The sequence below is a fragment of the Primulina eburnea genome, chromosome 6 (assembly GCF_022965805.1).
Source record: "Primulina eburnea isolate SZY01 chromosome 6, ASM2296580v1, whole genome shotgun sequence".
Taxonomy (NCBI): Eukaryota; Viridiplantae; Streptophyta; class Magnoliopsida; order Lamiales; family Gesneriaceae; genus Primulina; species Primulina eburnea.
This window is the reverse complement of record NC_133106.1, coordinates 34,026,425-34,047,924: the sequence shown is the minus strand read 5'-3', so window position 1 is coordinate 34,047,924 and position 21,500 is coordinate 34,026,425. Positions and strand designations below refer to the sequence as shown.

At 35.7% G+C, this 21,500-nt stretch overlaps 3 protein-coding genes across 3 annotated transcripts; 1 reads left to right on the top strand and 2 right to left on the bottom strand.

The window, feature by feature from the left end:
* Positions 1-312: 312 nt before the first annotated feature.
* On the top strand, positions 313-8,243 carry LOC140834551 (respiratory burst oxidase homolog protein A-like). Its single transcript, XM_073199514.1, has 14 exons — positions 313-1,189; positions 1,321-1,480; positions 1,825-1,873; positions 2,332-2,445; positions 3,690-4,112; positions 5,344-5,730; positions 5,816-5,911; positions 6,070-6,185; positions 6,319-6,486; positions 6,574-6,733; positions 6,814-7,011; positions 7,094-7,222; positions 7,350-7,428; positions 7,501-8,243. Exons 1-14 carry the CDS (start codon positions 511-513, stop codon positions 7,608-7,610), a joined length of 2,868 nt encoding a protein of 955 aa, XP_073055615.1. The 5' UTR covers positions 313-510; the 3' UTR covers positions 7,611-8,243.
* Positions 8,244-12,254: 4,011 nt separating this feature from the next.
* LOC140835500 (probable membrane-associated kinase regulator 2) lies at positions 12,255-14,801 on the bottom strand. Its single transcript, XM_073200992.1, has 3 exons — positions 13,334-14,801; positions 12,594-12,792; positions 12,255-12,493 (listed from the first exon to the last, which is right to left on the bottom strand). The coding sequence occupies exons 1-3, from the start codon at positions 14,546-14,548 to the stop codon at positions 12,378-12,380; spliced, it is 1,530 nt and encodes a 509-aa protein (XP_073057093.1). The 5' UTR covers positions 14,549-14,801; the 3' UTR covers positions 12,255-12,377.
* A 4,243-nt stretch (positions 14,802-19,044) lies between these two features.
* On the bottom strand, positions 19,045-21,148 carry LOC140835499 (glycosyl hydrolase 5 family protein-like). Its single transcript, XM_073200991.1, has 3 exons — positions 20,570-21,148; positions 19,866-20,457; positions 19,045-19,502 (listed from the first exon to the last, which is right to left on the bottom strand). The coding sequence occupies exons 1-3, from the start codon at positions 21,146-21,148 to the stop codon at positions 19,045-19,047; spliced, it is 1,629 nt and encodes a 542-aa protein (XP_073057092.1).
* Between the last annotated feature and the right edge of the window lie 352 nt (positions 21,149-21,500).

The following is a 21,500-nucleotide window of genomic DNA, read 5'->3' as shown; positions in this document are numbered from 1 at the left end:
TAAAAACTAATTCAATAACAATTATTCATTAGACGGATCGACCAGATTCATATATATAGTGAAAAGCAGTATTTAATTTTGAAATAAAAAATAATATTTTTTTTATAAGTCGGATCATTATCTATATCGCAAAATTGAGATAGATGTTCCTTATAATTGATTTGGATTTCAATAAAATATATGTAACACAGTACTTATATTAGCGTGAGCAAATTTCTCATCTACAATGGCCATCAACGCCTCTCCCGTTATAATGACCATTTGCATTGCGTCAGCCATAGATGTATAATCTCAATCAACTTAACCACTTATCTTCCATAAAAAATTCAGAAACAATACTCGTTCCATGATTAATCCCCAGAGGAATTCAAACAAAAAACCTTAGTTTCAGTCTCTAAGGTCCTCTCTGTCCTGCACCATAAATTGTCTCTTTCTTTCCTTTTTAACACCACCTCCGCGTTGCATGTCGTTTTACACAGATTCTTGACGCGCTTCGCTTCCACTCCATATATGTGTCTGCATACTGTTTCTTCTCACCAACACATTGATCCTATTTCTGGTGAAATGGAAAGTCCCGGAAAATATGACAGCCGATGCGATTCTGATGCTGTGCCATCCAGGAATTCGGAAGGGTCAACGCACTCGGCAGAAGAGTTCGTGGAAGTGACGCTTGATTTTCAGGATGACGATACGATTGTACTGCGAAGTGTTGAGCCGGCTACGGTTATTACAATCGACGGAAATGACATCATTGCCGGGATCGAAGCTCCGGTGCCATCGTCGACTTCGAGATCGTCCACAATGCACCGGAGCCCCTCTTACAGACTGCTTCAGTTTTCTCAGGAGTTGAAGGCGGAAGCGGTGGCGAAGGCGAAGCATTTCTCTCAGGAGCTGAAAGCGGAGCTGCGGCGGTTCTCGCGTAGCCACGGGCATGCGTCTCGGATACTATCCACCGTTGGTGGGGTCGGCGGTAACGGCTTGGAATCTGCGCTGGCGGCGCGGGCGATGCGTCGCCAGCGCGCACAGCTGGATCGGACCCGCTCAGGCGCGCAGAAAGCACTTAAAGGGTTGAAATTCATCACTAAAAGCAAGAAGAACAGCGTTGATGCATGGGAAGAAGTCGAGAAAAATTTCCAGAAGCTAGCCAGGGACGGCTTTCTTTACCGCGCAGATTTCGCACAATGCATAGGTTAATTGTTTTCAAATTGCTTGAAATCAAACAAATCCTCCAAAAGTTCGAATTTATTCAATAGCCATCATTCAATTAATTATTGCTGCTTGTGAAAAAAATTTCGATCTAATTCGGTAGTATTTTCACAGGGATGAAAGATTCCAATGAATTCGGGTTGGAATTATTCGATGCATTGAGCAGAAGGAGGAGATTGAAATTCGAAAAGATTTCGAGAGACGAACTTTTCGAATTTTGGTCGCAAATTACAGATCAAAGCTTCGACTCCAGGCTTCAGATTTTCTTCGACATGTATGCATTTAGCTGTTTTGTTTCGTATTAAAAATTAAAACTTTTCTGGTTTAAATAATTTAGTATCCACTCCCTTTATCAAACAAAACAGGAGATCGAGGATATATAATATACAAAGAACTCACAATTGCTATCTATTTATCATCAATTCAGATATAAGTTAATAATAATATACATGCACGTAATTAAATACATGAAAATAGTAATTAATAAATATTAAATTAATTGAGACAGATTCTCTTAACAAAACTATTTAAGTACCGATTAATTAATCTTATAGTAAAAGTGAAACTCGGCCATATTATCATCCATTTAGGAATATGATTAAAAATATATTGATGCAGGGTAGACAAGAACGAGGATGGTCGGATCACCGAAACGGAAGTTAAGGAGGTAACGTGATTTATTGACTCCATCTGATTTGATTAGATTAATGATTAAATGAATCATATTAATTCAGTACCAATGAAAAGCAGGTAATTATTAATCTCGTTGTTTTAAATTTATTAAACTAATGTAATGATGATAATGAGGTGTGGTAAGTACAGTCTGGCAGATTCTTTACCATAAAAATTTCACCCTAGACAGTGAATAGTGGAGTAATAGATTAATCACATTCCAAAGTGCGCGCATTAGTGCACAACACTAGCTTTGTTTTTTGTTTTTGTCTTTGTCAACTTATTTAACGTTGAAACTATCCAAATTGCACCCACGTATCTTTTAATATTCCTCGAATTTGTGGGGTTGGTGTGGGTGTACTTTTGTAATTATATAAATTCGACAAACCAATTAATTAATTCCTTTTCAATTTTCATGCATTTAATTTTGTTTTTTTTTCCTCTTTATCTTAGATCATTATGCTTAGTGCTTCTGCAAACAAGTTATCGAGACTAAAAGAACAAGCAGAAGAATATGCAGCTCTGATAATGGAAGAATTGGACCCAGAGAGACTTGGCTACATTGAGGTATGCACCAACCACAACACTTGTAATAGTATAGAATGGAAAATGGTTACAACTAAAATTATTACATTTCACTTTTGTCACCATAAAGTCAGTCGTTAGATGACAAATGAGTGACTTGATCTTTATATACATGAATAAAAGGTTTTTTTAATTGATATAGATAGACGAGTTCCAATATTTGACCTTTGAAGTTGTCATTTCCTTTTTTTTTTTTTTAAGTCAAATGATTTTTTTTAAAAAAATTAAGAGATTAAGTAAAGAATTAATCAAAACCTCATGAATCATCAGATAGAAGTAGTCTATTATTGGTAAGCACCATATACCTACTATTTAAATAACTGGTCATTCAAGTTTCAAATTACCTAAAGAAAATAAAAATAAAGTGATAGCTAGCAAGTTCAATAAAAAAATAAAATTGGTAGTAGACTTCAGGTTAAATGTAAATGATCATAAATAAAGTTCAGAGGAGGAAACTAATTGATTAGAGCTAGCTTGTAATAATCTGGTCAAATCCAAAGTAGTGCAGAAGTAGCTTTCTTGAATAAAAATCTCAGTACCTAATTCCTGTTAGTTGAGCTCAATAGAAGACTTGGTTCAGATCATAATGTGAAAAACACATTCAAATGAAACTCGATTATTAATTTCTCATGCTTAGCTAGGTGGACGAAGTTCTTTAATTAAGACAACTGTCATGTCTTACATTAGTAAATTATGAGAATCTCCAACTAAGGATATGCATATCTATTTATATATATATAGTTGAGATGATTGACTAAAGTTTAAAGTGGCTTTATGGCTAAGAAGTAACCACTGGAAGGTATTGTTTCTCGAGCCACTAAAATAATAAGATTTATCCCATTTCACGTTCTAGAATTTAATTTGGAAGAGTAGGGACGATACAGAATCAAAGGAGATATTTCACAGATTAATCTAATTTTTTTCGAAGGAGTCGGAAAATCATTTGGTTTTTCTAATCAAGAACTTGAGGCCAAAAAAACTTGCAAGTGAACTTTATCATTAAATCTCATGTGACGAAGATGACTTTTGAGCTCACAGGATCCTCCCCATGTGGAGGTTTCCGTTAGCGGGCATCAAATCCGTGTTTTCAGCACTCAACGAACGTCGAAAGAGTATGGTCCACATTAATTTCACCGTCCCATTTAAGGACAAAAGCGCACGATCCATATTTCCTGAAATATCTCGTGTATGTTTGATTATGATGACTTTGTCATGTGATGATGCAGCTATGGCAGCTGGAAACACTGTTATTACAAAAGGATACTTACTTAAATTACAGTCAAGCCCTGAGCTACACAAGCCAGGCCATGAGTCAAAATCTACATGGGCTTAGGAACAGAGGCCGGATCCAAAGATTGAGCAACAAGTTTCTTTATTTTGTCGAAGAAAATTGGAAGAGAATTTGGGTGACATTACTTTGGATCATGATCATGATTGGTCTTTTCACTTGGAAGTTCTACCAGTACAAACAGAAAAATGCTTACAAAATAATGGGTTATTGTCTTCTAACGGCTAAAGGTGCAGCTGAAACTTTGAAATTCAACATGGCGCTTGTTTTATTGCCTGTGTGTAGGAATACCATTACTTGGCTGAGGTCCTCCAACGTGGCTTACTTTGTGCCATTTGATGACAATATCAACTTTCACCAGGTAAACCAATATCTTGTTTTACTTTGACTCAAAGCAATAGCAGAGCGGTATTAAAGGTGAAACACTTTCGATATTATGAATTGAATATTGAGATCATATTCAAGTGTAGGTGAAAATTTTAAAACGGGGCGATTGTGCTTGCCTTCTCCTGTCCCTGCATCACTTATTTTAGGTGTGACATCTTTTAGCAAGTCGAATTAATATCAGCAGAAAGCTTTGACATTTGCTATTTTCTTGCTCTGTGCAAGTCCCAACTTATTTTTTTCTGTCTGTTTGTCAGATAGCCCGTGAGGATGCGGATTAAGCTTATAAATATTAGAAAAGATATAGAGTGGAAAATTATCTTCTTGTCCCATACATCGTGTCATTTGTGTACTTAAATGTGATATAAGACCGGAGAGCTTGTTAAAATAAGTTCTCAGTTATGGGATTACAGGAAACAATGTATGTGCCAATGAACAAGTCAAAACGTGGGCAAGGTAATTAAATAAACGAGAAAATTGGTAAGAGTCTCACTTACCTTTCATGAAAACATGTAGTCTAGAAGCATATGCATTGGTATAAAACATTGGCCGAAGCAGAGCAGGAAACAATAGATTCTTCTGGTACTGTAAATCACACTTCTAGAGAAAAATGAAGATATTAAGCAGCTGTGCGAGTTAACTTAACATACACGAGTAAATTTGGAACGCTACATGTGCACCCTGTATGTATATTATTTTGATATGAAATATAATTTTATATGTAGTACATGAACTATAACGATGTTACAGTAACTTTTTTTTTTTGAACATAGAGTAACTTTTTTATTGAAACCTGATTGTTTGAGTTTTTATTATGCTATATTTTATTTCATTTAAAAACGACGGTGTCGTGATGGAGTAGTTTGGAAACGAAAATTTATTTGTATTTGGAGACCAAAAGTGAGTAGCCGAAAGATATAATCTAATAATAAAGATGGTAATACTAATACAATATCGATATACAGTGTGTATGATGTAAAAAACCAGCGACCATTTAACTGGTAGAAGAGTGCTAACTATGTATGGAGCGCATTCAAGAGAAATAGCATGTGTTAGAACTGTCTTCTCTGTATGGTAGAAATAAATGTTTAGATATACTGAAATCAAAACATGAATAACGGTGATCAATTGAAATAAAAATATATAGTGGATTCTGTACTAATATATAATTTTTTCAATGTTCCTTGTTCAAAACTTGAAATGTGCAGACCATTGCTGCTGCTATTGTAGTTGGTGTCATACTTCACGTTGGTAACCACCTTGCCTGCGACTTCCCTAGGCTTACACGTGTATCCGAGTCCAATTATTCCCTTTATTTGAACGACGACTTTGGTGATCGTCGGCCCACATACCCAGACCTTGTTGGAGGAATTGAGGGTGTGACGGGAATCTTGATGCTTATCTTCATGATAATTGCTTTTGTATTGGCAACACGGTGGTTTAGGAGGAGTCTGATCAAGTTGCCGAAGCCATTAGATAGGCTTACAGGATACAATGCTTTCTGGTATGCACACCACTTGTTTGTCTTGGTCTACGTCTTGCTTATCATCCATGGCAATTATCTTTACCTTGTGCATGACTGGTACAAAAAGACGGTGAGTAAATTTATAGGTCTTTGATTTTTGGTTTGGACTTAAGAGTTTGGAGTTTAATAATCTTGCATTTTTTCATTGGTTATAGACATGGATGTATCTGGCAGTTCCGGTACTTCTTTATACCTGTGAAAGAATACTCAGATTCTTCCGGTCGGGTTTCCGTAGCGTCCGGCTTCTGAAGGTGAGCATGCTTATGACAGTTCTTGTTTTCTATGCAATGTGATCTATTAGAAAAATGGTAAAAAAAAAAACAATTCATTTATGATTCGAAAAATCAAGGATGTCATGGCTAAAAGAAATGCCCCAAGCCCCCAATGTTTTTAATTTTATTATTTTCAGGTTGCTATTTATCCAGGAAATGTCCTCACCTTGCAAATGTCAAAGCCTCCGCAATTTAAATACAAGAGCGGGCAATACATGTTTGTCCAATGTCCTGCCATTTCTCCATTTGAATGGTAAAAATAACAATCACTGCACTACATATTAGACAGGGTTTAAAATGTTTATTCTGCGTCATTTCGTTATCAACCAACCGTGTTATTTCTTCCTTGTTTAATGTTGGTATTGCTCGATTTGTACAATATCCAGGCATCCATTTTCAATTACCTCGGCGCCTGGTGATGACTACCTTAGTATTCACGTACGGCAGTTAGGTGATTGGACACATGAACTAAAAAGGGTGTTTTCTGAGGCTTGTGAGGCACCAGTTTCTGGAAAGAGTGGGCTACTTCAAGCGGATGAAACTACCAAGAAAAGGTAACATTCTTGTGGTACTAGTGCATTAGCGTGCCCTTTTCTCTTCAGAAATCTGCAAACTGATCTGAAAATTGCCTCAAAATCCAGTTTGCCAAAGTTACTAATTGACGGACCTTATGGAGCTCCGGCACAAAACTACAGAAAATATGACGTCCTCTTACTTATTGGTCTTGGGATAGGAGCTACACCTTTCATAAGCATCCTAAAAGATTTACTAAACAATATTATCAAATTGGAGGAGCAGGCTGTGAGTATCAGTATTGATTATGGAAGTCTTCATTTTCCGCCATATCATTTCAGCTTAATAAAGTTGGTTACTCTTTCCAGGATTCAATTTCAGATTTCAGCAGGTATTCAGATCAGAGTGGGGGATCTTTCAGCTCTTCCTCCCTTAGTAAGGTTTCACCGAAAAGAAAGAAACCTCTTAGAACCACCAATGCTTACTTTTATTGGGTCACGAGAGAGCAAGGGTCGTTCGATTGGTTCAAAGGAGTCATGGATGAAGTGGCTGAACTTGATCAAAGGGTATGATACCATGTTAGTATCACACTACGCCGCTGATATTCTTATAATATGCTTTTTACAACTATATTTCATAAACTTACAGGGTGTCATTGAGATGCACAACTATTTAACTAGTGTATACGAGGAAGGGGATGCTCGTTCGGCTCTCATCACCATGGTTCAGGCACTTAACCATGCCAAAAATGGGGTTGATATTGTGTCCGGCACGAGGGTAAGTTTGCCATTGTCTCATCACTTTCACATTATGGTTTCTTCTGCAACAAATATTCTGCTCTCAGCTAGCCAATCCATGATCTTAAATGACTCTTTTCCCTTTATCGGGCCTCTGATTGTAACAGGTTAGAACCCATTTTGCAAGGCCTGATTGGAAAAAAGTTCTCTCGAAAATCGGCACCAAGCATGCTAATGCAAGGATGGGTCAGTATACAAACCATTTAAAAAGCTCTTGAATAACACAAAACATTTTTCAATTTGATACAATTGGAACAGGAGTTTTCTATTGTGGGGCACCAGTTTTGGCAAAAGAACTCAACCAGCTCTGCAATGAATATAACCAGAAGGGGTCAACAAAATTTGAATTCCACAAGGAACATTTCTGAGACAACGAATTTGAGTACATAACTACCACACGCTCAATCCTCTACATTCCGTCCCACTCTTGGTTACTCCTACAGCTCTATGTAACTTCCATTTCATTGAAGTATCGCGAAAATCGAGCAAGAATACCAAGAAAAGGGGAAATAAAAGTGGCAGGAGCTAGTCTATGTATAGCCTTGATAGGAAAGATAGATATACAGAAGAAATATACACAAGGTAATTTATGTTGATTCAAAAATAGTTTCTTCAGCCAACACAATCAAGAAAAGTGGTTGTGAATGGTTCGATAGGGAGCGATATGATATCCACGGAGCATCATTTGCGTGGCAGAATCGGCAACTGGCTTCACATCACGGAATGTGAGAGTTCATTAAATCATGAAGGAATTGCCTACTTGCTATTGGGATCGGAGAAAAGGGAAAATTCATGAAAGGAATGATGATTTTCAATTGGATTGTTCCAAGTGTGACCATTGCAAGCAGTCATTATTCCTGAGTTGTGCTGTTAAGATGCTTTCCCACATATGATATTGTAGTTCTATTATTAAATATTTTCCCTATTAGAATAGAAGAAGCATATACATGTATATGGTAATTAAGGTACTTTAATTTTATTCAGTCAATGCTTTGGCATCATTTTCTTTGGCTAACCATGTAAATTTAATTTTTTTGCTTTTTCAAACACTTATAAATAATGTTACAAATTAAAGCACGATACCATTGTACAATGTATAATAATAAAATTTTAGTATTGGTACGTTGTCTTTGTTATTTTTGCAATTTTAGTCATTTTTCTAACATGACACTGATTAAACACATATGCAATGTCCATGTGGCTTTGACATGATGCTGATTTATGCATTGTCACATCAACGTATCAAATGAAAAATAACTAACATTGAAAAAAATTAAAAGATACATGATCACTATTAAAATTGGATAACATAATTGATTAGAATCGTCAAGAAACAAACATATAAGACCAAAATTACAATTTTCTTATTTTACCAACAAAAACTGACGGGGAAAAAAGGTGTTGTTTCACTTTAATTTCCTTAGAATATCTCTACCATTCTTCTTAGTTTTTTGGGGTATACATAATATAGCACAGTTTGAATAAATAAATTGATTCTAAAATTATCTTCTATTTCCAATTTACATAATAATCTAATTTTGTGGTAGAGACGTTAGGTAGTGTTTGTAAATGTTAGGAAAAAAATATGCTAAAAAAAGTGATTATGGATTTTTCATTTAAAAGTTTTGCAAATTTATTAGGAAAAAATCCATAATATTTTTTAAAGTATCTGGAAATAGTAAGGTTCTAAAAAGCGTGAAGCATCCCGAAGCGCTGATGTTGAGTTTCAGGCTTCTCAAGCTTAAGCGAGATTAACACAGGCTTAAACGTGAAAAACGTGTTTTTATCTTTAGTGTAATTGTAATTATCTCAGACCAATAAATAAATAAAATAATACATAAATATGATAAATTTAAGTCTGATGTATTAATACTCATATTTATAAAAACATACCTTCAGAATAAAAAAAATAAAAATAAACAGATGCGATTACTTGTGTTTAAGTGCGCTTAATTAAAGTCTTAATTACGCTTAATTCAGTCCAACTGTAGTTTCAGTTTGACCGTTTTTTTTCCGATTTTCTCCTAACCGGGGCGTTTTGTCGAGTTCCAAGCTTAAGCGCGTTTAAGCGAAACTTAAGCGGGCTTTTTAGAACATCGACAAATAATATCTAGGGCAGTTAGAAACGAGTATAAAAAGCCTAGTTGACCACAAAAATATAGTAACAATATATAATATTATATTTCTATTGTCATTTTGATTTTTATTATACGCATCGATTAGAAAATCAGAAAAGGGACAATTTCAAGAATATTTAATTTTATTGAAAAGTAAACAAGGGTGCGATAAATTTTCAAGCTTGATTAGAATTTAATAACTCTAAGTATAGATATGATAATATTTAGGTCTACTCGAAAATATTGAAGATTCTCAATTCATATTTCATACAAAGAAGAGTTAATTTCAACTTTAAAAGCGTCCAACGTCTACCTCATGAAAACAAAGGCATTTGAAAAACTCCACAATCTCGTTAGCCTGCCTACTAAGAAATGACAGGAAAACGTCGTATTTCAACTATGATTAACAATAAGTGTGTGATAAAAAAAATGGAGCTTAGATTATTTCGACTCGAGAATTTAAATGATATTTCAATTTCATCTAAATATTTCTTATTTCGGCAACTTTTAAACATCATTTTTTTTTTTTTTTGCAAAAACTTATGTGAGACGGTCTCACGGTTTGTATTTTGTGAGACGAATATCTTATTTGGGTCATCCATGAAAAAATATTACTTTTATGCTAAGAATATTACTTTTTATTGTGAATATCGATAGGATTGACTCGTCTCACAGATAAAGATTCGTGAGACCGTCTTACAAGAGACCTACTCTTTTTTTTTTTAAGAACTTTTAAACATTATTATTGCTATCATAATTTAGTACGCGACATTCAACTTTCACATATTTACTATCACAGCATGAACTAGTATCAACAATTTAAGGCATTGCCTTCTAGAAGTAAAAAAAACTCCCCCTACAAATCCACGCGTTAATATCACAAAATTTTCAATCATTTCTATTAAAATTTAAATCAAAACTTAATTTCCAAGAACCAGCCTTAATACCTACCCTATACTATATATAAAATTTAAAAGAAAGCCACACATCGTATCCAACTTCATAATTTCGTTCCATCGTCCCTACGTGCATTACTTCTGAAACCAATCACCTCAATTAAATTAAAAAGAAAATCAAGAAAGAAACTATGGATGATCCGAATCAACAAGGATACCCTTTAGCCCCAGCCACGGCGCCACGAAGCGACGAGGAATCGGCTACGTATAACCGTTCCGAACAAGCAACGAAGAAGAAGAAATGAATGAAATGCTTGGCTTATATTGCTATCTTTGCTGTGCTTCAGGCCATCATAATCGTCGTGTTCAGCGTTGTTTTTCTACGTGTCAAAACGCCCAAGGTGAGATTGGAACAAGTCACGATTGCGAATACAGGGAATGACAATATTGTTAGCTTTTCTGCTGGAGTTGCGGTTAAGAACACCAACTATGGACGTTACAAATTTGATAGTAGTTTGGCTACTATCACGTCGCAGAATGGCGTCGTCCTTGGATGGCTGGCGATCCCCGAAGCACGTGCCCCTAAAAAGATTTTGGTGGCCGGGGATTTAAATATGGACATTATTATAACATGCCCTTGAGTTTTTTATAGTGTATATATCATATGTATAATACTAATTAATCATATTATTTAGTATATTTCAGCATTTTATGAACTCCTACATGATTTCATTGAAAATATAGATTGTGTTAGGAGTTTATCTCTTAATTTCTAGTAGTGTTTCTCTAGTTTCTTTGTTTATGACGTCATATTTGTTTAGGAGATCACAGCGGACGATCAAATTTAATATCTATAATCATCGAATTTTAAAAATTAGATTTTTTTATTATTTTTACACAAATTTATGCATCTTTATACCTGACACGTCCACAAATTTATCGAAACTTTGATTTGGACATCATTAGTGAACCCTTATATAAGTTAAGACTTGACTATATATATCATTGGATAATTGAATAAAAAAATCACAATATTATATTTCATACATTTATTTTATTTATATTTATTAATTATAGAAAATGATAAATATCATCTTATTTTAAATTTAATCGATCTACCATATGTATTATTATTTATTAAATACTAACGTCTTACTCAAATATTTTAATAACCACAATATTACCATCCATAAATTTTTGCTCCTATAATGTAAGTGGCTGTCTCAAACAATGGTGTCCTATCATCGCCTAGAATATTGGGTTTGGCTTTATTATTTATTTATTTTGGTTGTTAGAAGCTATGAATGAAGTTCGAATGTTATTTTCCCATTAAATTCTATTATAAGTGCTCAACTTAGGATTTGAGTCACATATATGAGTGCGAATAAATATAAATATATAAAAAATAAGACAGAAATATCAAAAAACTTGTATGCTAAAATAGGAAATTAATTGGAACGTAGAAACTTCTAAATATTAGTTAAATTCACGTCTAAAAATTAAATAAAATGACATAATCCATGTAGACATTTAAATATAATTTATATTTCCAAAGGACAACATATTCAAATTCTAAAAAGAAATCGAAAAAACTTCAAATTTAATCATATATTTATTTGTTATTTATTTTCAAATATTTAATTTGACATGTGAATACATTAATAATGATAAATATTTTTTAATTACATGTTCTTTGGTGAGAACGTACTATTTTTTATGGACTTTTCTGATTTTATATATATTTATAAATATACAAGGCCTTCTTTTAAACATTTACAACTATTAATTAACTATCTTTATAAATATATTAATGTTACTAGTTGAATTACCAAGCCCAATAAGAAACATTTATAACTATTAACTATCTTCATAAATAGATTAATGTGTTAAATAAAATACATTAACGGTATATAAATGTAACTATATTATTCAATTCATGGACAAATATTAATATTATAAAATTTATTTAGATAAAAATTATTCCAGGGGGAAAATTTGATTATTCCAAGCACTTTGAACTCACTAATTTACACTTTGCACTTTATTCTGTATAATATATAAAAATTATAATACAGCACGGATAATTTAGAATTAGCTAAGATCATTCTAAGTTGTCTTTAGTTTATTCCCATGAAAATGATGACGACGACGTTGAAGACGAAGAGTCCGTTGACATTATTACAGATTTCTCGTACGATGGATCACTCACCGAGCGAGACAATCCCGAAGATTCCACGTCTGAAGTTCAATTTAATTTTATCGAGGGAATTAGTTAATTAATTCAACTAATAAAAAAAGGTTGAAAGAAATCTTGGGGATAAGTTAATCGGAAAATTACCTCTTGATGCGTTGAATGATTTCTTGCAATGTAGAATGGCGCCTTGAATGCCATCATGGATTTGCAGTAATGAGTCGTCACGACGGCTGGGATCCATTTTCCCGGGCGGCGGAGGCGGCGTTACGATGGCGGAAGTTGACCGGATTTTGCCCAGGTGCTTAGGCCATCTCCAACCCATAAATCTATTTTGGTGTAGTTTCTGCACCAAAATAGTGCAGTTTCTGCACCAAATATAACATCCATCTCCAACCCATTTACTTCAAATCTTACACTAAAAAATATATTCCTAAAATATTCTTTTTGTTTACTATTTATTTACAAATTTAACAATATAATTATAATTAATGTTAATATTAGTATTATAATTATAATTAATTTTTTTGTGTTTGAATTTTTATTATGAATTATATTTTATATCAACACGATTTAATTTTATTCTTCATTTATATAATATTATTATGAAAAATATTTAATACATATTTATATTAATTAAAAAATATTAAAAAAATCATTAAATCAAATTATTCCTAATTATTTATTTATTTATTTAATTTTTCTTATATTTTATTAAATCAAATTATTCCTTAATTATTATTTATAAATCATTATATCTAATTATTAAAATAATATATTAATATTAAATTATTATTTAAATAATATTTATAATTTTTAATATAAATATTTATAATAAATAAAAACAAAAAAAATAAAAAAATTAAAGAGCTCTGCGCCAAATTGACGCAAAGCTCTCCTCTGCGCCAAATTTGGCGCAGAGGAGATGGAGCTGCGCTATTTTGGCAAAATAGCGCAGCTCCATTGGGGAAGAAACCCTGCGCCAAAATGGCGTAAAAACGCCATTTTGGCGCAGGGTTGGAGATACCCTTACGCACTACTTTTAGCCCTGCTTGTAGATTACTATTTATGGAAGATCGCTTTGAGTGAATATTCACGCATCCGGCCGACGACGGGGCTTTTGTCGTCTCCCCTTCTTTCTTCGCCGGAAGAGAAACCGCTTCGCCTCTCTTGGAAGCTGCTCCGGCTGAAATGTTCGACTGCCCAGAAAACTTCAACTTCTCCACATAATGTTTCGAGACGCCAACGTACAAAGGCTTCAGCATTTTTATGTACTTTTGCACCACTTCTTTTGTCAAATTTCTCTCTTCTGAGGACGCCGTTGAATCAGAATCTTCTTGATTATTCTTCGTACATTTGCCGCCATGCTTACTCTTTGAGCTATTATCTCTGGTAAATGAAGAAACAAGAGGCATTCTTGCTTCCTCAGCTTGACACATCACAGTGAGAAACTTACCGCTCATTGTACTCTGCTTTACTTGAAATTCCCGAGGAGAGGAATTTTCATGCCCATTAGCATCCATTTTCTCGGTCTTTTCAAGAATCCTATTTACATATTTTGATTTCTTTAGCTTCAGAAGAAGCACCCGGAACTTGGTTGCTGATTTCAGTAGAAAAACGGGGAATCTGGAGTTATCTTCCGAATCATTCAAAATAATGCTAGTCGGCTCAACCGAAACCAAACTCCCTTTGAAAAGAACTTCCGAAGGGGAAAGAGTGAGTTCACGATTCTGATCAGAAGTAAGAGTAATGTTCACCTCCCCTTCTTCTTCTTCTTCTTCTTCAGCCTCTGACATTTCTTCACCACCATTCCCACTTCCCGTCTCGTCTCCATTTGCAGTCTTCGGATATCTTTGGTAATTTTCATCCGTTTTCTCTGACGATTCTTCTTCATTGTCTCTTTCATCTTCCGGCAGTGCAAATTCAAGGTCAAAATATGGACCGTCCTCTCCGTCTGAAGAGCCAGGGCCTTCGGCCCGGGAAGAAGTGAAGATGGTTTTCGTGGCAGCGCGTGGATAGACAACAGTGGTGTCTGCAGTGATGAAGTTGCTTCCACTTCCGCCGCTGGTACGCCAGTATTTGAATAAACTGAAGGCTTCCATGTTTGGTAGAGCCAGTATAGTGGTGCGAAGGTGGTGAAAATAGCTTTCAAGAGGAGAAAAATGATTCAACTTTTAAAAGTGTTATAAAGAGTCTTAAAGGCAACGACTTTACGAAGGAAAGGAAGGAAACTGAACTGTGGAGCTTTAATGGAGGATAGCCTACAGATCAGACAAGCAGGTGAAAGGGATGGTAATAGTGAAAATGCTAAGGTGTATTTGACCATATGGTTAATGGGAATCCAACAATTTGATTCAACAGGCACAAAGCTGGGGGAGAGGTTTTCCCTCCTCCATGGCCATAATTTTTTTTTTGCCTTGTCCTAAGGGCATCCGCATCCGTCGGAATTAATTCATGTTAATAACTCTCCGTCTCATAAAAAATGATGGGGTACACGAGCCACATATTCATTACATTAACACTTCCCCATTATTAACACACACCCTTCATAAATAATGTTAGCGACGGTTTTTCAAACACTGTCGCTATTAGCGACGGTTTTTAATAAAACCGTCGCAAATAACGACGGTTTTTACAAAACCGTCGCAAGTTGCGATTTTTTTTAAAAAAAATAAGAAAGTAGTGACGCTTTTGAATTTGCGACAGTTTTTCAAAAACCGTCGCAAATTTCGGATTAACGGCCTTTCATTATTTTATTAATTCATACTTTTTCACATTCTCTTTGCACACACAGTTTTCTCTCTCAGTTTTCTGACTTGAGCGTCGGAGGGGCTACGCCGGAACAACCTTCCGGCCCCCTTCTAACACTCTTGTTTGTGTTTCTGGATTTCGAGGTGTCTGATCCGAGCTCCCAAGGTGAAGATCCGACCTCCCAGACAGCGTTCAAACGTTTGGTCCGAGCTCTCCAAGCAGGGATCTGACCTCCCAGCTAGCATCACCGATTTCAGCGATATCAATTGGGCGTTCATTCTGATGAATTTTTCTGCTGACTTGGCACAAAAAATTAATAACACCTCCACCCACATTGGTGCTTTAATGTTAATGGGTGTTAATAACACCCATTAACATACCAATGTGGGTGCCCTAATAAATGACCCTGCCCAACGGCACAATATTAATTTTAAATGCTAATTTTTTTTTTAACATTTTTATCAATTTATATTTTAAAATAGAAAATTATCAAAAATATTAAATCTAACTAACTCGATCCACGGAACCGGGTGGATGGACAGTTATTCTACTAGGCCGATCTAAAAGGACTAAAATTCTCCACACCATTTACATAGATGAACTAAATAAGGCTGCGTTTGTTAGATAGGATTAGGTAGGATTGATTATTTTATCACACTTTATCCTGTGTTTTGTACGATTTTTATTTATCCAGCTCAATCTCTCCTACAAGTGATTAGGTGATATTATGCGTGATTAAATAATACCTCCTTCCTCCGAAATATGATTAATCTCTCCTATATCCCTACTCTCTTTCCAATTTTACGCTTCTTCCTTCACCGCTATTGAACCACCTCGGCTGCCGGACCGCCGCCGCCGCCCTCGTCGGACCGCAGTCGGACCTCGCCGCCGTCGGAAATTCGCCGGACGCCACCCCACAGCCTTCACCGGACCACCGCACAGCCGCCGCCGGACCGTCACCGTCGGACCACCGCCGGACCGCCGCCATCGGAGTGGAAGAAGAAAAATAAAAGAGGAAGGGCAATTTTGTCATTTCATCAAAAATTTTAAAATTATCCCATACTTAAAAATCTTACCAAACACACTACCATACATTACATTTCTACAACAATCATTTTCTTTATCATTTACTTACTAATCATTAGTTTATTTTATATTGCAACCAAACGCATAGGCTGTGTTTGGTTTGAATGATAGGATTACTTAAATGATTATCACATAAATGATTAAAACTGTGATAACTTTAGATTTCAATGTAGTGCTGAAAATAGTGTTGCGTTTGGTCTGTTTTTAAAGAGTGTGGTTAACTATTACATTAAACTATATAGTACCAAAAATACCCTTCCCCATATTTGTTTAATTATTAAATAATGACAGACGGTCTTCCGAATCATTATCTGTGAGACGTGTCAACCCTACCGATATTCACAATAAAAAGTAATCATCTTAGAATAAAAAGTAATATTTTTTCATTTGTGACCCAAATAAAATATTCAATTCACAAAATACGACCCGTGAGACAGTCTCACGCAAGTTTTTATCACATCCCTTAGTACTTCCTCCATTTAGTATATTTGTGTTTTTAATCAAGTATAATGAACATGGTCTAAATTTTTTTTCTTAAATTAAACAGTGGAAACGTAATGTAATTAAATTCAAATTACATATTAAACATAACATACAATTATTGTATAATCTACATTAATCCGACTAGGTTCAACTACAAGTCGGTGCTGAATCCTAAGTTGCTTCAAAGCCCGGATCTCCACGCTATCTAGTCCAGCCTCGTACTCTTCTTGACCCTGATCCTAGCCCACCTGTTGTCATGCACACATACAAACAAGACAACAGCCGGATAACTCCGGTGAGATATAAATATCCCAGTATAAATCATGTATACATGCCATCATATAAACAATATAAAAGCATATAACAGAAAATTCTATCATATATCAAAATCATGATATAAATCCATTACAAGAATAAATCATATTCTATACATGTACCCTGATCAGGAACATAATTCAATATCAAGAATAAATCTATTCTAAGCATGTACCAATCAGGAACATCATTCAACATCCATCAATATCAATCGATATAACTGTCACTCAAACTCGTGACTCTACATTTTAGACTAGACTCAATCCTAGCATAGGGATCCCGGTTTCCAGACATTGGCATTCCATATCGACCAACAGTAATAGAAAAGACTCCAGTTCTATCCACGTCGATATAGTATCGATCACCAGTAATAGAAGAAGCTCTGTTTCTATCCACATCAGTATAGTATCGATCACCAGTAATAGAAGAAACTCCGATTCTATCCACATCGATATAACCTCGATCAACAGTAATAGAAGAAGTTATGATTCTATCCACATCGATACAGTACTGATCACCAGTAATAGAAGGAGCTATAATTCTATCCACATCGATAGCCAATTATCCAGTGACAGACTATGGCACTTCCGCCAATACACTATCTCATGGCATCGTACAATGTGCCCGTGGTGATCCCACCACTATCAGCACTTCTGTCATAAGACTACTCGTCTAATACCTGCTATCTATAATCAAGAGAACAAGTATATCAGTCAAATCAATGCAATATCAATGCAATAAAGTAAAGTATGTGATTTAGGGAAACTCGAGTCAAACCTCACTCGAGTTGTGCAATCCCAACTCAACATTAATTTATACATTTATCTTCTCGCTCAGAAGAAGAAGAAGAAGTCCCGACTCTGTCTCGGTCCATTCCCAATCTGGTAATAACAATATCGAACAGAAATAATATCAATAACAACTCAATTCAGAACCTGTTCTGATCAATTCAAATCAAAACACATAATCTGATCAATGTCGAATCAAGACACCATCCAATTCATATCGGCAATACTACGATATAATCAAAATCACTACCGAATCTGTTCAATATCAACCAACTGATGTTTCGACGGTATAACAATACAGTCTCGATAACCCCGTCAATCCAAACATCACAGATATAATACCAAAACTCATAATTAATGTCGATATCAGTCATAATCTCAATAATCATACATATCTGATATGAATTCTCAGTCAAATCGACTCCAAAAATCATAACAATTACATAATCAATCTGTTCTTCAATCTGACTTCGATTCTATGATGTCTAAAATGACAAGAACATCATATATGAATCCTATTCAATTCTGACAATAGTCTAATTTCAAAACATGTCAAAACGTAGCAAAACTTACGTCAAGTTGTAGCTGACGTCGATAGGAACACAATACCGTATTCAGATTCAAAATCGAACGGACAGATTTCTCGTAAATTAATTTCGAAATTTACGAACGAAGCCTTTCCCCAAAGCTTTCCTTTCCATTTATTTTCTGATCCTTAACGTTTATATGTATATATATACACCCATGCTGCATACGAGAGACCAAGTGGCATCCTTACATTTTGCATGACTGGCGCATATGGGCGCCCAAGCCCCGCGCATATGCGCCGGAGGCTTTATCCAAAATTTGCTACTGGGGTGCTCGCGCATATGCGCGCAAATCGTCGCGCATATGCGCCGAGCCTTCTGTCCATCACGCGCATGTGCGCCATTTCCCTCACGCATATGCTCCGAGTTCTCTGGAGTTTTTCCTCGGCATTTCACCTACCTCGCGCATATGCGCGCCCTGTCCCGCGCATATGCGCGAGAGGTTTTGGACATTATGCGCATGTGCGCGCTTACACGTCGCGCATGTGCGCGAATGCACACCCTCGCACATATATTTCGCGTCTTGTCTCATCTTTCCCGGTTCGATCCGATCCGTCTATAATTACCTTGATTAAATAATAAATCATTTCAGATTACAGTAATCACTTTCTCGGGCCTTACAACGGGGACAAGCTTAAACCATTGTACTTGAGGATTTTCAGCACAGGTAGGAAGATCGACTAGGTTGTCTCCTACACAGAGACATTTCTTAGTAAGAATTGTGGCATCGACTGCATTCTTTTCTAAGCACAAATAACTCCCTTGACCATTCTGGGCAGCTAAATGAAGCCTAGAGTTGGAAACAGTCTTCCACTTGCTGCTATTGCTGGCGCAATCCTTCGAAACATGTGCGGCAACATTGTCTCCCGCCACCACTAGGCACCGTGGACTTCCGGCAAGCTTGATTGGACCACCGTCTTGGTGTTGATCCCATCGAGTTGCAGAGACGCAGTTGGATAGGAAGATATCGTTTTCGCCAAACTTCACGCATTGACCAGTTTGGGGGTGGAATATTTTGTAGGAAGTTGGATGACTCGGATTTGAATCTGTGAAAAAATTAGTTTATTATAGCTAACCGAAAATGGAAAAAAAAAATGGAAAACATATGGTTTATGTGACTAAATTTTTAATTTTGTCAAAGTTATTTCATGGATAAACAATTCAAGAATTAAAAAAAAAAAATTGATCTTATTTTCAAAATACAAACATATAATTAACGTCACTTGCTTAAACCAAAACTCTAGTTATTGGCCGCTAGCTAATTGATTGGTTAAATAAATAAACATGATAAAAAGGAAAACTTGTTTTCATTATTTTTTTAAATGTGCATGTGTTCAATTATTTGATTTAAACCCAATACCTAAAGCATGAAAAAGAATATATATATATAGTGAGAACTTGAATGGTACCTTGATTCATCTGTCTCGCAAATTGCAATCTTTGCACAAAAGTAGTATTTTTAGGACGAACCCAATTAAAATCCATAATCCCATAAGATTCTCCAATGTTAACTCCACCCTCTCTAAGCATGTAGCTTCCTTGAAAAGTCCATAACGCCCAATCTATATCACTTTCTACTATGGCCGCCAAGAAGCAACTTATATACCGATTATCAGCCTCATTTACACCTGTTTGGTCTATACCATATTCACTAAGAAACAGAGGGTAAGAATGGTTTCCTCTAATCAAGAAAAGGTAATTGTTTTCAGCACTTTGAGTCATGCTTGCGCACACTAGGTTGGTTTGAGACTTCCATTTCTCAGCTGTGGTTCCAAAGGTGTACCAATGTGCTTCGAACACTAACTTATTGCCTATGTTCACCCCAAATGGATTTGATTTCAGGAATCCTAGAATGGTGTCGTAGTGTAGACCAGAGACTATTACTAATACATCAGGGTTTTGTTTATTGATGACGAGGGCGCCTTGTTGCATGTATTTGTACCAATCCGGCTCGTTTTGTCTGTCACCTCTTAGTTCATTTCTCATGCTCATTGCTACTACCTGCAAATTAAGGATATGTGAAGAATTGGCCATTTTTTTCTACAAGAACGAAACAAATTTAAAGATTTGCGTATTCAAGGCGCTTTATATATATATTTTTTGAAAAAATCACCGCGGGGTTGCCCTTATACGTCGCTGCAACCGCTGCCAGTCCCTTTAACCATTCATCGGGATCAAAGCTGACATCCCCGAAGAACCCATTCCCATCAGTGCCATTGCAACACCATTTTGGCTCGCTGATATGGTTATCCAGCACCACCATCAGATTATTCCTCCCAAGTTCATTCACCACTGCTTTATGAACTTCAATCACATTCATGTTCAGAAACTGGGGATTATTTTTAGCAATCCCCGCTTTCGCGTCTTTCAGTCCAAATTTATCTAGTGATTGCGACACGGTAAGGTTACCATAGTCAGCCCTGGTAAACATGAATGTAGCCCATGTGAATCTCACACAGTTAAACCCAGTTGCGGCTATCTGCCCTGCTATGTATTTCAGGGGCTGTTTTTCCATCCCTTCTGCTATCATTGGCTGCAAGTGTGAGACCCAATTCACGCAGGCGAGTTTTACTCGTTTTCCTGTTGCTTGATTCACTATCCATCTGGAGTTAGTCGCGAGACCGAATGAATTTGCTGTTTGAAGAAGAAGCAGGAAAATAATCGCTTCAATGATATTCATTTTGCCTGCCATTGAAGAAGAATGCTGGTGTCTCAGGTTAAAGTTATTGCATATTTATAGTGCCTGCAAAATTTAAAATGTTTGATTTAAGGTTAGGTGTATTAAATGCAGATCTTACCATAATGTAGAATCAGATTTTTCGTGAAAAAGTCTTTGTTTTTCTTCTCCATAAATGTACTATAATGATTTGATCACTGCTTGGGTAAGATCATCAGAATATTTATTAATCAATTATTGAGAAAAAGTCCATTTTTTAACTGAAAAAGGGGTGGAAGAAATAAATGCTGTGTTTGATTTTTCTCTAGTGCGCGGGGTTATGTAAAAAAAAAAAAATCATGTACTCTTCTGGAAGTTGAATATGATA